The following is a 16,671-nucleotide window of genomic DNA, read 5'->3' as shown; positions in this document are numbered from 1 at the left end:
TTATAATTTGGTTTATCAAATACATGTATTGACAGACAGACAGACAGACAGATGGATGGACAGACAGACTTTTAGAATTTGCTGTAGTAATAAGTTTTGTTTATGAAATATACGACAACCAGCGAAAAAGACAAACAAACAGACAGACAGACAGATAGAAAACACATAAACACATTGACAAACAAACCATCAGACAGATACACAAAAGACACACTGAAAAGAGAGACATATAGACAAACAGACAAACAAACAGAAGACAAACTAGTGGACAGACAAGTGGACAGACAAGTAGACAGACAAGCAAGCAGGCAACCAGTCAATTGACAAGCAGTCTCACAATTCCAGACATTTGACAAAAATAATTTTATCAACTAAACTTCCACATACTTGATGCAGTAAAACAGCAAGATTTTGCGGTGTGTACTCCATCTTTCCACAAACTTCCAGTTGTTCTTTCAAGACTTTAGACTGGAACTCAACCAGCTTTAGTTCAGGAATCTAAAATCAACCAAACCAATTCACAAATAGACGATTACAAGCTCCTCTGTAACTGACAATCTATAAACCAGTCCAAATCAGTTTGTCTAATTCAAGAAACTTCACACCTGAGCACCTAACAACATCTTCCTTCAATTACTGTGTAACAAATGGTTTACAATTTTTATCAAAGTACAAAACATAAGCGTTTTGTTATGATAACATCCCCTCCTTTGCCAAAAGCATACATCTTGTACATGATCTACAAAGATGAGTGTCACCAAGTAGTCCGACAGTAACATTAGAGCAGAACATGCTTGCAAGAAAAGTGAAATTTCAAGAACAACACAAGCACCTAGAACTGTAACATACTCATCTTGAGAAAATCATTGTAGTTGCTTAATTACATAAGATGAGCAAGTGACTGTTTCAGAAACACAAGTTTTGTAAGTTAGCTCAAAATTCTGCGCATTGCTCATGAGTGAATAATCTGTGCGTAGTTGGCGACGTGCATTAGCAATAAAGTTCTGCACGTAATGCGCGCAATGTAGCATTATGCTTCACGTTTGCATGTACTATGGCAGCAAGATTGTACGATCCCAAATTCACAGGTAGTGTTTGCTGTTTCTGATAAAAAATTGACATTTTCTCTGAATAAATTTTCTTTCATGCCAAACAGCACTTAGTGATTGGCTGCCCAGGAATTGTCTTTCATTGCTGTGTGCGACACAGAGAGAATAATTCGTTGTGATTGGTCACCACTTGCATACCATACATTCCTAACACACCCATCCATGTTTATTTTTTGATATACACAGCCAGCCAGCCACAGACATTTTGGACCTATACAGTCTGCGCCAAAACTATTGACACATTTCCGGTCTATTTGTATTATTTTTGGAAAGTTTTCTTGTCTTGCTATTTATTGAGAAACGGCGCCAACTTTTTCTCAAACAGCTGAAAAGCAGTCACAAAAGCTAGTTTTTGCATCCATGTAGAGAGACCTTTCCATTAAATGAGTCGTGAAAGACAACGCCGCGATATTCTGTTACTATACCACTCTGGTACTAAGGAGCCATCTAGGATCTGCCAACTTTTATATGTTTCTCACTCTACTGTTTGCTGAGCTGTTAAAAGACTGGACACTGGAGAAGGAATCCAATGCAGAGTTTCCTGTGTAAGACCACAAAACTATCTGAAAACCATCAAACAGTTTCAATTAGTGAACATTACGCAACAAGGAACAACAAAATCAGCAAACAAACTTGCCCATTGGCTGGCAGCACAGGAAGGAGTTATCGATAGTTCTTCCACTAGCAAGAGAGAACTTCATGACAAAAGCTATTGCTACAGTATTCCTAAGAAAATTCTGCTGCTAGTGAAACTAAAAATGAGACTCTGGCGTCAAGGTTCTCGATTGGCCTGCTTACTTGCCAGCTCTTGCACCAATAGAAAACCTCTGGGCGGTCATCAACCAGCATGTTAAGCCTCATAGGCCTCAAAACATTCATGAACTTGAAAATGTAAAGCGAAGTGTCACTTGCTCACGCCTTGTGATTCGTTGCTGTACATCAAACGCACGTCTAGCTGATTGCTTAAACGCTAGCAAGGGAAGTGCTACCAAAAATGAAAGGAGGACACAAGCTAATGATCCGCACTTTTGTGTTTCCAAAAGTCTAGCAAGCCTATAAGCATACACAATAGTTCTCTTCTATCTAGTAAACGTATGTGACCTAAATATGGATGCGTTTCTGCTCATGCTACCCATGGCAACGTCTTCAAGCTCAAATGTGTCAATAGTTTTGATGTGAACAGTAGAACCCCGTTACCGCTCCTCGCAAGTCATGTGACTTCATAAATTTCAACAATCAAATTACATTCAAAACCAAAAAATCCAAAGTTGGCACGATAGCTGGCGAAGCTGACTTCTTCCCAACAATGGTGATAATCTTGTCAATAATTATGTCAGCGTTCTCCTTTCTTTATTCATTTTCATTTATTCATAAAGTCTGAGAATGTACCGAGAAACTCTAGACGTAATAAGAGTAAACATAGGTGGCTACTCCAGCTGTCTAACAAATTCGCTTGAGAAGTATTCAACTTTATTTGAAAAGACTACCACAATTGTTAATGTAGATCGCTACAACATGCTTGCTTTGACACAAGTTCTGCATGTCTGTCAGCCTATCTGTGCAATATTCAACAAAATATAGTAACGGTCATAATTACCTCTACCACTAACACTAAGATAATTGATATTATTAAATTAAATTAAATTAATACTAGTGTGTGTCCATCTGTTTGTCTGTCCATTTGTTTGTCTGTCCATCTGTTTGTCGATTAATCTGCCTGTGTACAAAACAAACAAAAATTCAGAACAGCTCTAAATATACACATAAATGCAAGATTCACGTAATGTAGCGGGCAACAGGTATACCGAAGAAAATAAACAAATACACTCAAGATCATAAGCAGCCGGACACATATTCAAGACTATAATACTACAAGACTATGGGTGCACTCGATTTGCAGTTCCGGTACAGTTCGAACTGATTCTGACAGTTCCGTTCAAGGAGCTGGAACTGCTAGAACTGACGGTGCACTCTGTGGTCTGGAAGTTCAAGGCTAGGATTTCTGTCTCTTTTCTGTAAAAGTCCAAAAGAGTGATGGTGCATTATTTGCAGACAGCTGACAGTGTTCTCCCCAGAAATCTTAAAAGGCAGAGCGGGTTACTCCGTGAAGTGGGCGTTACCAATGCCACGCCCACTTCACGCAATGCTAGTGGCTTCATCAGTTGCCACTTTTTCTTTCAACAATGCAGGTGTTCTTATCTTTGACGGCATTGCTCATGAAGAAAGACTCAATAGTTCTCTGCGACGCCAACATGACATGTGCACTTCGCTGACATGTATACCTACTTACACGTGCACACCAGCTGCGAAAGCGTGGATATGGGCTGCATGTACAAGTGTTGGTGTTCCGCACAATAATACCCCGTCCCCGTTTACACTGGCACGTTCGAACGGGCCGGACCGTGCCAGCTCAGTGGTACCCAGTCTAACATACCAGTGTAAACGCGACTGGGCCAAGTTGGGAGCGGCCGGAGTGAGCTGACTCAGCCCGTTTGATTTGAGTGAGCTGGCTCGGTTGACTATCGATAAAGCATGGACGAAAGTCTCTATCTGATTTCGTTGTGGGGAGACAAAGCCGTCCAGAGTCAGCTCATCATATCACAAGCAATAGCACTGCTCTTTTTCTAGTGATTCCAAAACATGACTCTTTTGCACAATAGCTGCAGTCTCTTCGCTCCATTTCACCTGCTCGGTTTTTTAAACAAGAGCACACACGTATCTGGCCCGTTCACAACCTCGCAGTGTATGTTACACACGTGCTGGCTCGTCAACAATTCACACCCTGCTGGAATACTCGAACGGGCTGGCTGGTCCTTATTTGTCTTGTCAGTGTAAACGAGGTACTAGATGCAACCCACTGTCTTAGCTAATTAAGTAATAAGCTTACTTAGAGATCCTCAAGTCTTGGCATCTGGATGATCTACTTAACCTAAAGCTTAACTGCTTAGAATAAGGGAGAGCAGCCCGCTCTGCTAAAAGATCCTGGGGAGACCACTTGCAGCAATACTGATAGTTTCGTGCACTGTATCGCTCCGTTTAAGGAAGGTTAGCATCCATCACAAGGTCAACAAGAGGTGCTGTTAGCTGGAGTCGCTTTGGTAGTCGATGGATCAGTAGGTATGAAGCCACAGTAGGTGTTGACATTGGTCGTGTTCACACTTGGGCTAGCAAACCCTAAGGGAGGAGGATTGCACTAATTAATCATAACACCCTGCTGTGCCATCATGTGCAAAGTGTGTTCTCACATGTTGAGCTTGTCCAGTTGCCTCTAATTAGGGTGTGTGAACTCTAGCAGACTGCAACTAATTGTATCATGTATTCAAGCTACGCTACTCAATTTCCGCACAAAAATTGAAACGTCTTCTGACCACTTTCCATCTTCGAGTGCCTTCTCTAGGTGAAGGGACCACATGCATGTGATAGAACAGCAACAGTTGCTTGAATCTACAGATGTGACAACGTCTTTCACTATAGAATTCCGCAAGTCGTGCTGCGGATTCGATTTGCTGAAGAAAAAACTGCCAGACCAACACCAAGTAGAGCAATCTTCTTTGATTCATTGTTGTGATACGCAATATGAATAAACTGAAATGTTTTGACTAGCGCTAACCCCAGCTAAACCCAGCGTTAACCCTACACTTCAAAAGGGCTAGGCTAGCCCTGCTCTAACACACATTCCTGTCGTAAACTGACCTGATTATTGTAATTGGTTTTGCTAAGCAGTAGCAAACCCAGTTCTAAACCCTAGTGTAAACACAGCCGTTGTTTCAGTTAGCAGTTCCGGTTCACTAAGCAGATTTTCGTTTAATTTAGTTCTGGTTCTGACAGTTCCAACAGTTCCGACACACCCTCATTTTCAGTTCTAGAACTGCAAATCAATTGTAGCCTATATCACTGGCTGCTTCTGACAGACAGTTCCAGTTTAGAATTAGCAGATCAAATAACTCATACTTTGAGCATTATCTACAGAATCGCCGTCTTGTCTATAAACAGTGTTTCCGCTGGCTAATCGCCAAATAGCAAAATGCTACAAACAGATGTCGCTGGCGATAAAATGGTAATGCCTCCTTGAAAATTTGACTAGCTGTTACTATGTACCGTGTAGGCCTTTCTCTGGATCAGATCTTGCAATCATAGCCAATACAGAGAATGGCAATTATCTCAACGCATTGGAGCTCCATTAAAGGCCTATCTATTGCACATGCTCTATCTATGATATGCACACGATGGGTGCACTCTCTGTGTACTGTACGGCTTCCATAATTAGCATTGAACTACAGAAATGCGGTTCTGAAGATGCCAGTGTGAAAGTAAAGCAGAAGCAGACCCATGGTAGAAACCATGAGAGATCGAGGACAACAATGATGGCCTCAATGATGCTGAACAAGTATACATATATTGGTATAACTAGCCACGAAGGATGGAACTGAATGCTTGAAGTGTGGTTTGTGGACGCAGTCTTACCAAAGTCAAGTTTCTTTGAGCATGACATGTGCCAGATATAGTACTACATTTGTTGTGACCATTGATAAATGCTGCCTGTCTGTTAGACCAGATTAAACCTGAATCAATAGTAATGTCACTGTTGTCTATTAGATTAATTAATACGTTGCAGTTTGATGTTTGAGCAATTTTTTCTTGGCTCTGAAATAAAATGCTTGGCTACAAACGAAGAAACTCCTTTAGCCAAGTGGCTACTAATCGAAATCTCCAGCGGAAACACTGCTATAATGTAATTACATTTATTAACGCGCGTTAGGCCAGATCCTCACCGTTATAATTATGGAGATAACAGAACGACAAAAGCACAGTAGCATAGAACGTCGCTCGTCTGGGCAATCAATTTACTGTAGTGATGTGCCTGGAAGCTACGTACAAGTAAAAACTGCACCTGCATCAATCTCTCAAGAGCAATCTTTCGTTCCCGTCTGAAATGTTCGATGTCTTTCGGTATACGAAGAGAACTAAAATGTAATGTTCCAGACTTACTACCACAAACTCTAATATTTTGGATTTTTCACTCAAACCTCAATTTTGAATCTTTGGCAGCTTCATGGGGTCTATCAACTTCTTCTAAAACTGATTTCAACTGGTTTAAGAGTTGAATGAGCTCCTCTTCGGTTTTTTGTACTCTCGAGCTTGATTTGTAACTCATGATGGACCCCGCTGCTGTGGCTGTCGCCCAGCAACGCGTCTCGCGTTACCGTTTTGGTATTTAGACCTCTGTACGCGCACATTAAATTTAACGGTACACTTGTGGTCTTGTTTACATGCAGAATATGTAGCATTGATTTTCTCAGTACACGTAACTATAGTTATTTGAATTTGGGTGCGTGTCGTAGTGTACCAAAACTAAAGTTATAACCATTTGATGTTGGTCACGTGATGGTATTTCCAGTCCTAGCTGGACTTTACTTGACTCGACTCACATAAATTTCGAGTTACAACTGGATTCTGCTCACTTTGTATCTTCTCATTCATCTACCGATTCATTCTTCATAGCAACTATCCACGGCATTCTACCGTTTAACGATATTTCGTCAAGAATTCAAGGAGTTACAATTTAGAATGGCGACTCGAAGGTGAGAAACTGTGGAGAATTTTCGTTCTTCTGAATGTAGCTACATACTAGCACCCCTGTCACGAGAGCAATATGCGGCATCTTTTTTACTAGGTCTACAAATCTTTTGCATGCTAGGATTAATTAGTTAAATATGAAGTAAGGGTACCCCATGGTCGTGCCATGTAGGAGTGTACTCTAAAACTAAATGCTGTTTTTGTGACAATAGGACTAGATCTAGGTACAGTAGATGTCTATGATATTAGAAACAAACTGCATGTGTAGAAAAAAGTGATAGCTAGATAGAAGACATGCAGGAGAGACGTGACCAGCTGGAGGTGGAAATTTATGAATGGGATTTAGAAAATTGAGATGTAGACTTAGTGTACACGTGACATCTTCTCACGCTACCATTGAATCGATTGTGACTGGTCATTTTAACTTTTATTACTTGTAGATCTAAAAGAGCTTGTAACATCATGACAGTCGTCGTTGAACACAAAACTGTGCTGTTGCCATTATTTCTACTTCCATTCATTGCATGAATTTTGGTTGGGAGGAATGTGTTGAATAACTGACAGTTTGATAAAGCACAAATTTATAGACAAATAGACTTCAATAGTTGGTTTCCTGTTGCTCTGTTAATTTGTTTAATCATATGTATGGTAGTATTGTGGGAGACTTGGAAATGTCTGACCTGTTCTGCTATATGTATCGCCATGACAACAACCGTTTAATCCCAGCAAAGATGAATACATCAGTTGAACAATTTGGAATTGGCGAACACTATAGTATCAACTTGCAAGGAGACACCATTCCTTCGTGGGACTCACTTGACAAAGCACCACAGCCGCTGTTCACTGCAGTTAGTGACGAAGCTTTGAATCAACAAGCGTCTACGTACCCAATGTTTATCAAGCTGCTGAGTAACTACCAGAGTGACAGCAGTATTCCAGAAGAATACACAGAAGTAGAAATCAAAGAAATTTATGAGTTCATCAACAAAATCATGAAGACTGTTCCAATGAAAGTTGCACAACAGTTTCTACAGTGGAAAGGAGTTGCCAGGGATGATTTTGAAAGGCAGCTGTTTGATATTTGGTTCAAGTTGTACCGAACAAAGGGTGTCAGTGCAAGAGATGAAGTCAATACTTGTGGCTTTGAACATGTCTTTGTTGGTGAATCTAGACGAGGCTTTGAACCTGGCCAGAGTGTAGTGACCGGCTTCCACAACTGGTTGCAATTTCATTTGGAAGAGAAGAAAGGCAAAATTGACTACCATGGTTACGTCATAGACAGGAAGGTGAGTCAAAATGTCTAGCTGAAATATTTAATTTTGGTGCAGCTATTATATTGTAGTTATAAAAATGTATCAAGTCCATACTTGCACCAGTTGCACAAACTTGATTAAGCCAGGGTTGTTTACATATGTTATTGACACTACCATATGGAAATTCCTGTGTGTGTGTGTGTGTGTGTGTGTGTGTGTGTGTGTGTGTGTGTGTGTGTGTGTGTGTGTGTGTGTGTGTGTGTGTGTGTAGCAAACGGATTACTAGATCTTTGCCTTGCTACTGCAGGAAGCTGAGAGTTGAAATGTGACCTACTTCAACATTTGAATACACTTTATTTATATGCTTTGCATCAAAGCAATTCTTTATCAGACTACATATGTAGGAGTACAAATACAAGTAAAGCCCTATTGAAAATTTTGTTGGATAGGGGTAACAGGACAGACACGAGGCAATTTTTAAGGATAATTTGATTTGATTTGAGAAACAACTACTCTTTATCAGGTCAAGTCTGCTGATAGCATGTGCACTGAATTTACATGCTGTAAGCTGACATCTGAAGCGTTTGCTAGAAATCCAATGTTGGCGTTTATGAGCCTCGGACATTGTCTATTCTTTAATATGTGAAATACAAACATCTATACTGAAAGTAGCTCATTTTGCCACAGAGGTGACGTAGACTCAACTTCGTACTACACTCGTGCTAGTCTCGCATAGCCAGACCCTTTTCTTGCCTCATACTTCTGCAAAAATATGATGTGGGAAGAGTCTGGCTACGTGAGACTACACTCGCGCAGGGTCAAGTACACAAATGCCACACACTGCATGAAACTGCATCTCATCAGTCAATTCTGTCTTACTGGAAGGCAGGGGCTTGGTGGCAGTTTGCATTCTGATGACATCATCTAGCTGATCACGTGCATGTACAACCTCCTGCAAGACTTTATAGAGACTGCTGTTTGCACAAATTAAAATGAAACTTACCATTTAAAAAATCAAGTTTTAGTTCATGGATGTGCAGAGGGTAGCAATAATATGTGACTTGCTGGGCATGTTTGCATGGCCAAGAGACATTTATATTTTTGCTGTGTTTCTAACATGAGCATGTGGGTTACATATCTTGCGAAAAAGATCTCATAAGACCTCATTGCACTTCCAAGTTCGAACACCTGAGTTATGATAATGTGGTAAATTGGTGACCACCATCTTCAGGAACAAGTACATATTAGCAGGTTCTGTAACCGAGAAGCACTAACATACGGTACTAGGCATTAGGAGGGTAGAAGTTGTGGAATGATATCTTGCAATCCTATCTCCTTGCTAAGATTCATAATATTTGTATTTCCAGCCGTACGATCCTGCTCGAAGCAGACTCATAACAGTGAAGTTCAGGTGGAAAAATGATGTCAAGCGTAAAAGCAGCATGTTCATAGGTACAAGTCCCGAGTTTGAGATGGCAGTCTATACTGTTGTTTACCTGTGTGGCCACGCTGGTGATAATCCTCTGCTGATCGACAATCATTTGGTAAACATCAGAATGTTTTCCCATGAAGACCAGCTGGCTACCGTGTATCCTGTTCTGATGGAAGAAATCAGGTAAACTTCTATATTGCAGAACACTGTAGCAAATAGTGATATATTTCAAGATATATTCGTTGTTTAGGCCTTGGATGACTTAGGAGCATTCCGAGGAACAGGCATGGAGTGACATGGTTGTGTCATTGGATTGAAGTTTGTTCTGTCTTTGTGTTTGACCAATGTGCCATATATACATATATACTAGCATCAATTGCTGTTAACTTTTCTAACAGCTGTTTAAATGCATATGTGTTCTACTACTATCTATGATACCACATTTTGTTATCTCGTGTACTTCCTCTTCTGCAAGGTGCTTAAGCACCATATCAAGGGGTGACTTGCATTCTTCCATTCTGTCTGATAAATTGCAGACTGGTTTGCTTGAACTAGGCATTTGGATCACAAGGCTTGATTTTGTGTGACTATCTTGCTATCTAGATGGCTTATGTCAGTGACAATGTGTGGAATTTAAATCTATAAGAAAAAGCATAGTATGACTTACTTGAAAAATTAAATCTTATTTAATGAAGATTCGATGTACCTGCCATGCCACAGCTGATTGCAGATTGCGTTGTCTCCATTGATGTTGCCCTTCTTTTTCATGAGACTAGTACTGCCAGTTGAACTTGTAACGCCCTTGACAACATGCAAACATCTCAACTCTTCATCCTACAAGGTAATACAAGCTATTTGTTAGGTCTTCTAAAGATTTGGCTTCGGCAATTAATTAATAATCTAGACTGTTGAGTTCTGGCTCGAGATCTCAACGGACACTAAACCAAATCATCATCTCATCGATATCGGTCTACAAACGTTTCTTTCCCTGAAAGCGCGATTATGAATACGCATAAACCCATACCGTACATTAGGCGTTCTAGATAGACCTCAATGTGTAGATGGCACCCGGTCCATTTCTTCGGGCTCACTCTGGCTGCCCATGGCTTCTTTCTAGCCCTTTCGAGAAGAAATTGGTATTCTCTACCCCTTCTCACGTCTTTTGGCACAACCTCAAGCAGGCATCACTTCCAATTTCTAACGGAAACAGTGCACAGATGCTTGTCTACGGCCTCAAAATGGAGTCCATACAATCGTGACCGAAACGCCTACTACTAGGTCGCATCGCTCTCGCTCTCTCCGGGATTCTGGCTAATGCCCTGTAAACTTCTACTTGTAGCTAAAAGAAATCAGAACCTGGCAGATTCAAGTGCAGTCATCAGCTGCGCTGCTGCTCTCCAGCTCTGCACACTCCGCCCTCGTGATTTCCCGGATTGTCAATCCTCGACGGAGAGAGAGGTGCGCCGAAGCGAGGATAGGATGTGGATGTCGGTAAATCGAGGGAGCTTTCTACACTCCTATGCATCTTTGTACTCTCTTGCGTATGTTGGTGTCGTTCTATTGAGTGTCGCTCTAGCAAGTGGTGAGTACCATGTTTTGTATGCATGCACTTTTGTGTAGAGCTACGTATATCGCGATGTCGTGTTATATCGTGGTGTCGTTATATTGAGGGTTGACTGTACAAGTTGAAGCCGTCAATAGGAAAACGGGACAGTTAGAAATATTTACACCGAAGGTCAGCAAAGACAACCAGTTGGAGTTTGATCTTCAATATGCAAAGTTACCTCGATTTCCCGAAGAAATTTGTGAAATGAGGAAACTGAAGGTATTGAGACTTTGTATAGACAACATACACTCTATACCTGAAACTATTACCAAACTGAGGGAACTGGAAGAGATTTATTTGGTTACGAGTAAGGAGGTCTTGGGCCCAAAATTCTGTTCCCTTCGTGTCCGGTCCGCACAACCAGCAAGATTAGGTCTGCAGGAGGTCCCTACTGCTGTTTATGATCTTCCATGTCTTAAGGTTTTGTCTTTGCGTTTCAATTCTGCATTCCCATTGCTATTTTATGAGCTAATGTCACGTCAACTGCCCAGTACTCTTGTGGAAGTGAGAATGAGGGGATGTGGTTTGACACAAGCGAATTCGTCTCTGAGCTGCAGCAATGTGAAACTGCGCAAATTGGATTTATCATTGAATAATCTGCAGTCTTTCGAATATTGCAACACAGGGATGATAGGAGAGTCAACAGTCCTGGATGATTTAGAAGAGCTGGATTTGTCAGACAACATAAATCTCCGAACATTTGCATTAACAGGTCTCAACAAGTTGAAAGTGTTGGTGTTGAGACGCTGTCACATGCAGTGGCTACCATCAGGAATGAGTGAACTCCATCATTTAGAGAAGCTGTATTTAGGAGGAAACAAACTAGGAGTATTTCCCACATTTTCATGTTTGCAGTGGAAGCATTTACAAACATTGGATTTAAATAACTGTGATTTAGAAGAGATAAAGTGGGAGTTGATGTTACCTAACATTTCCAATGAGCTGAATCTTTCTTTTAACAAGAGATTATTGTTTCTTTCTAACAAGATTTGGAATGGGCTGAACTTGAAGAAGTTGTATCTGGCCTCTAGTGGTATATCAAGTGTTCCCAATACAGGTAAATAGTAGTATTACTTGTGAGTGTCATAACTAGAGACTCAAAGACATGACTAATTTTGTCATAGACATCGTAACAATATTTCTTAGATGCAGGGCCGTAGGAGCTGGTCCACTTTTTTCTAAGGTGAACTTTACCAGAGTCCTAATTCAGAGACGCATGAACCACATATGCATGCAGTCTGGTCAGTCCAATTTTGCCGGGTACCTTTAAAAACTGGACTTTGGACAGTCCACAATTGCCCAAAACTTGCAGATTGCAGATATAAGTGATTAAATATCTAATATATTTATATTTGAAATGAAAGTAAATTCTAGCATCTTTACTGAATTGCTATTTATGCTGCCCAGAGGACCAACGTCATTGCGTAGCCCGTATTACAGTATTGTTGGTAAATGAGAGTAATTATTCAACAACCAGTTGTACAAGCTGGAAGACTGCTCTCTGGCACTAATGGACCACACTCTTAGCGTGCGTTAGGCCGGACCACTTTTCAAATGCTTCCTACGGGCCTGATTTAATGACACTCATTACATTTTTATTCTTTTTCAAATGACAAACACATTGCTTATCTTCGTCAATCATGTCCAGTTTGTTGGTAAACAGTATGAAGTACTTATCTTTAATGTGTGTAAGCTTTAGTAGGTTGTCGATGTGTCTTCTCTCCCTCCCTCCCTTAGCAATAGGTTTGGTGTGAAATGTTGAGTGATGTGGCCAGCATGTGTGTTTTGAAGCATGCCATTTATTTGAGAAGATGATGTTAATTAATGAGATGTGTTATTTATTACGTATTATTTGTCTCTAATGAAGAAACAGTTGTTTTGGTGTTCTTGTTAGAATGGATTTAATATCTTGTACGTTTGTAGTGGAACATGATCATCGAGCAATTAAGTTGATTAGCAGACAGTGGATTGGCTAGTAGTTTTGCAATTGCCTGTTTGATGTTAACTTTTTATTGTTGTTGACTAACGTTTTGTCAATTGTTTATATATAATAATGTACAGAATTTTTTAGATTTTTCACACACACACACACACACACACACACACACACACACACAAATGGAAGCTGCCGTTAAACAGTATTGCCACCCAGCCAGATGGCTGGGTTCCTGTGCACTAATCAGGGGCTATGGGCCGTGCTAAGCAATCTCCTGGAGCCTGGCCAAGTGCTCGCAGGAGCACCGACTGCGACACCAACTGTGGTGTGGGCACTCGAGGTCCCACCTGGACCCCAGTGGCTGATGGACTTTGTTGCAGTCGGAGGCCTTTGCCACTCCAGTCAAAGACCAGGTACTCATTTATACTCCTGAGTCGAGAGAAGCAATTTTGTGTAAGTTTCTTGCCCAAGGAAATTATGTCATAGCTCGCCATCACTGTGACTTGAACCTGCAACCCTGCAAGGTTCCGGTTGTAGTCACTCCATAAGATGACTCTCTAACCAACTGAGCTATCGCACCACAAATTCTTTATATTTTCTACACACACACACACACACACACACACACACACACACACACACACACACACACACACACACACACACACACACATTATTACTTTGGTATCGTTTATTAATTAAATGGGTTAAGTTTGACCTTATCTGGTTGTGTTATAATTTGTGTATTATTTGTTGCTCTATTATATGTAGAAGTCAAAATTGAGATAGTTGACTTGTCAGGCACTTCTGTCACTCATCTTCCCAAGAAGTTTGTTTTTAGCCCTAAACTTCAGTCATTGAATGTGGGAGGATGTCCACTAGTGTCTCCACCCATTGAAGTGTGCAAACGAGGCATTGCTTCTATGAGAGGATATTTTCACGAGCTGGAAAGGGTGGGTGGAGTACGACGTGGCAGAATAAAGATTATAGTGATGGGAATTACAATGGCAGGAAAAACAAGCCTCATTGAAGCACTGGAGAGTGGTAACCCATTTCTGGCAGAACCCGATGAAAGAACTATAGGCGTGGAAGAAAAAGTTATGAAGCTGGATGATAAAATAGAATGCAAAGTGTTGGACTGTGGTGGCCATAAGGCGTACATGCTAACCAACCTTCTGATGGTTAGTGATAATTCATTGGCCTTGATTGTCGTCGACGGCAGTCGGTATCAATTTACTCAACACTTTTTTCGTTCCAATATTGGCGATTTCCTGCAAGTTTTGTATGAGAGAAACAGCAGAGCTCACATTGCTATTGTGGTCAGTAAAGTCGATCTGATGGTTGACATGTCCAGAGAAGAAATGAATAGAAAGTGGGATGAACATCTGCACACTCATCTACATCAATTCCTGGAGATGAGACGAATTCAGATTAAGCGAATAGCAGCAACCATTGCAGCCGGTGATTCTAATGGAAACAAATACATACTGGAACGTCTTCAATTTTTTGAATCACAGTGAATAACTGTTGAAGAAAAGGTAATAATGACTAGTGCAGCCACACACGAAGGAGTGGTCAGTCTCAAAGATCGTTTAAGACAATTGTGTGTAGATGAAAGTCTACTGCCTTCACTGCACACAGAATTGCCATCATCATGGGTGACTGTAGAAGACAAGTTGGTTATACCACAACCTCACTCACCTGTCCCCATCACAGATGTCTCTCATGCAGAGAAAGTGTGTGCAGAGTACGGCCTCACAGAAGAAAGGTGTCATGAGTTACTAACGTACCTGCACCAGGTTGGAAGCATTCTGTATTACTCATATCAAGAGGCTTTATCACAAGTTCTATTTCCTGTTCCACCATTTGTGGTCAATTTGCTGAAGGCTGTTTTCAGACACGATCATCATCTTTTGAAATATGACAATCGCTTTATTGAGGCAGACATAGGTCCCAAGCAGTTTGAGGATTTGAAGCATGACCTTGTTTCTAACGGCATTGCGAGGGTGCCTATGCTGCTAGTGTTGTGGAGTGAGTTCCACCTTACTGCGGATCGTGATATGGACGTGTTTATTAAGCTTTTTCTTGCTCTTGATTTTTCTTATCTGACTGGCTCATCAGATGTTGTAGTTCAGGAACTGTCGGACACTCTTGGTAGACATGCGATTACATCAACTGTCTCCATGTCTACGGACACCATCAGCACGACATCAGATTCATCTAATCAAGTGCGAGGAGAAAGTCAGCAAGCAAATCAGACGGACAGTTACAAAGAACTGATTTGCAAGCTAAAACAACATAATGTGGGCATGTTGTTACCATGGTTACTCAATGATGAAGAACCAGATGATGTGAGTCAACTTTGGTGTGCAGATGTAGTCGATGGAGTGATGCAAGTTGTAGTCGAATACTCATTTGCACATGATTGTCCTTTGGGTCTGTTTGAACGACTGTCTGCTCGTTGTCATCGTCATCATCCTAATTATATTCGTCACTGGAGCAGTGGACTGCTGATGTGTTATGGTGCCGTGACTGTACTGTTCAATTGCAGCAAGAATACTTCACCTGGCTTTCTACGTCTCAGTGCTAGAGTAGTCAAGTCACATCACAGTGTTGGCAGATTGTGGCATGTTTTTCTGCGTTGTGTGTCAGATGTGGAGGATCTTCTTCAGTCTATTCCTGGTGTTCTTTTTGATCGATCCATCTACAGTGGTACTTCTTCCACCACAAGTAAAAGTTTTCTTCCCAATCAACATAGGCATATCATTCTAAATGAGAAGTGGGGACCATTTGCAGTAGAAACTGTAGCTGGATGTTACAGTGGGGAGATGTTTGAACACGTCGAAGCAATGAAACAAGGTAAATATACAAATAATGTCTTTTTAATTATAGAATGCATGTTTTATGTGTTTTGTATTTATTTAGTGTGTCCAAGTGTAAACAAAGGTATTCCTCTGTCTCAAGTTGTTTCGCCAGCAAGTGGCGATTTTGTGAGTCAAAGGAAGTTTGAACAGATAGCAGCAGATATAGGAAAGTGGTGGCCTAAACTAACAAGTATTATTGGTACTGACCTGTCCACGGTGTCCGAGCTGTATGAAAAGACTTCCGACCCTAGTTTTGCCCCAGCAGCAGCAACTCGTATATTAAGTGAGTGGCAAAAATCAAGAAACGGTAAATTGAAGGTTTGTGAATTGTATGATGCTCTACTTGTTGCTGACATTCCATCTGTGCCACAACGGCATTTGAGTGATGTCATGTCACCAGATGCAACATCTGGATTAGAAAAATCTAAAGAGACAGCTGCACGTGGTGAGGCAAGTCGAGTTGACTCTGAAATAGTCACTCCACTCATCATAGAGAAAGTAGCCGAAAATGGTTTAGAACGTTGGCGTGAAATTGGTGTATACCTTGGAGTATCACGTTCAGTGCTGTCTCAATGTGACCAACCTCTGTACACATTGAAAGAAAAATTGCGTAAAGTTTTGTCAGCTTGGATAGATCAGAACAGACAAGCTACAGTTGGTCAGTTGTTGTCTGCTTGTGATAAAGCTGGTGTGGGAGGAATAGTGAGGAGAGTATTGGCAAGTGATCACAACACTGACTATATTTCATTATATTAAATTTAAATTTTTGTGTCTAGTTAACGTGCTATCACACAATAACTTGAATATGGCTATACCCGAGACTAGTCGATATGAGCGCTTTTTCAGTGACTGTCTGTGTCTAGTTTGTATTAATTAAATACCAGAAGTGCTTCG

The 16,671-nt window shown here is 40.9% G+C and overlaps 4 protein-coding genes and 1 long non-coding RNA gene across 6 annotated transcripts in view; 3 read left to right on the top strand and 2 right to left on the bottom strand.

Moving 5' to 3' along the window:
- LOC134191037 (uncharacterized) overlaps window positions 1–6,284 on the bottom strand; it is a 48,707-nt gene extending 42,423 nt beyond the window's left edge. For both annotated transcript variants that reach the window (XM_062659595.1, XM_062659596.1), the window contains exons 1-3: window positions 6,137–6,284; window positions 6,001–6,073; window positions 388–498 (exon numbers count right to left, since the gene is read on the bottom strand). In XM_062659595.1, the coding sequence (XP_062515579.1) occupies window positions 388–498; window positions 6,001–6,073; window positions 6,137–6,264 (312 nt within the window). In that variant the 5' untranslated portion in view covers window positions 6,265–6,284. The remainder of the gene's footprint in view (window positions 1–387; window positions 499–6,000; window positions 6,074–6,136) is intronic.
- Window positions 6,285–6,477: 193 nt separating this feature from the next.
- LOC134191297 (uridylate-specific endoribonuclease B-like) lies at window positions 6,478–9,813 on the top strand. The gene is made up of 4 exons (XM_062659897.1): window positions 6,478–6,691; window positions 7,339–7,972; window positions 9,307–9,554; window positions 9,622–9,813. The coding sequence occupies exons 1-4, from the start codon at window positions 6,678–6,680 to the stop codon at window positions 9,635–9,637; spliced, it is 912 nt and encodes a 303-aa protein (XP_062515881.1). The 5' UTR covers window positions 6,478–6,677; the 3' UTR covers window positions 9,638–9,813.
- A 60-nt stretch (window positions 9,814–9,873) lies between these two features.
- Window positions 9,874–10,924, bottom strand: LOC134191298 (uncharacterized). Its single transcript, XR_009971758.1, has 3 exons — window positions 10,728–10,924; window positions 10,078–10,205; window positions 9,874–10,010 (listed from the first exon to the last, which is right to left on the bottom strand). It is a non-coding gene; the product is annotated as an uncharacterized LOC134191298 (long non-coding RNA).
- Window positions 10,925–10,962: 38 nt separating this feature from the next.
- LOC134191533 (malignant fibrous histiocytoma-amplified sequence 1-like) lies at window positions 10,963–14,433 on the top strand. The gene is made up of 3 exons (XM_062660154.1): window positions 10,963–10,969; window positions 11,042–12,034; window positions 13,685–14,433. The coding sequence occupies exons 1-3, from the start codon at window positions 10,963–10,965 to the stop codon at window positions 14,431–14,433; spliced, it is 1,749 nt and encodes a 582-aa protein (XP_062516138.1).
- Window positions 13,691–16,649, top strand: LOC134191242 (uncharacterized). Its single transcript, XM_062659842.1, has 2 exons — window positions 13,691–15,772; window positions 15,839–16,649. Exons 1-2 carry the CDS (start codon window positions 14,458–14,460, stop codon window positions 16,531–16,533), a joined length of 2,010 nt encoding a protein of 669 aa, XP_062515826.1. The 5' UTR covers window positions 13,691–14,457; the 3' UTR covers window positions 16,534–16,649.
- The last annotated feature ends 22 nt before the right edge of the window (window positions 16,650–16,671 follow it).

The sequence above is a fragment of the Corticium candelabrum genome, chromosome 15, assembly GCF_963422355.1.
Source record: "Corticium candelabrum chromosome 15, ooCorCand1.1, whole genome shotgun sequence".
NCBI classification, from domain to species: Eukaryota; Metazoa; Porifera; class Homoscleromorpha; order Homosclerophorida; family Plakinidae; genus Corticium; species Corticium candelabrum.
The sequence above is the reverse complement of the archived record's forward strand: the minus strand, read 5'-3'. Positions and strand labels throughout refer to the sequence as shown.

What these genes read in the sequence shown, in the direction of transcription:
- LOC134191242 (XM_062659842.1), top strand. Translation starts at nt 14,458, where the DNA reads ATGACTAGTGCAGCCACACACGAAGGAGTGGTCAGTCTCAAAGATCGT. An exon ending in CGTCGAAGCAATGAAACAAG is followed by an intron (nt 15,773 to 15,838) that starts GTAAATATACAA and finishes GTATTTATTTAG; the next exon opens with TGTGTCCAAGTGTAAACAAA.
- LOC134191533 (XM_062660154.1), top strand. An exon ending in ATCAAGTGTTCCCAATACAG is followed by an intron (nt 12,035 to 13,684) that starts GTAAATAGTAGT and finishes TATTATATGTAG; the next exon opens with AAGTCAAAATTGAGATAGTT.
- LOC134191297 (XM_062659897.1), top strand. An exon ending in GTTACGTCATAGACAGGAAG is followed by an intron (nt 7,973 to 9,306) that starts GTGAGTCAAAAT and finishes TTGTATTTCCAG; the next exon opens with CCGTACGATCCTGCTCGAAG.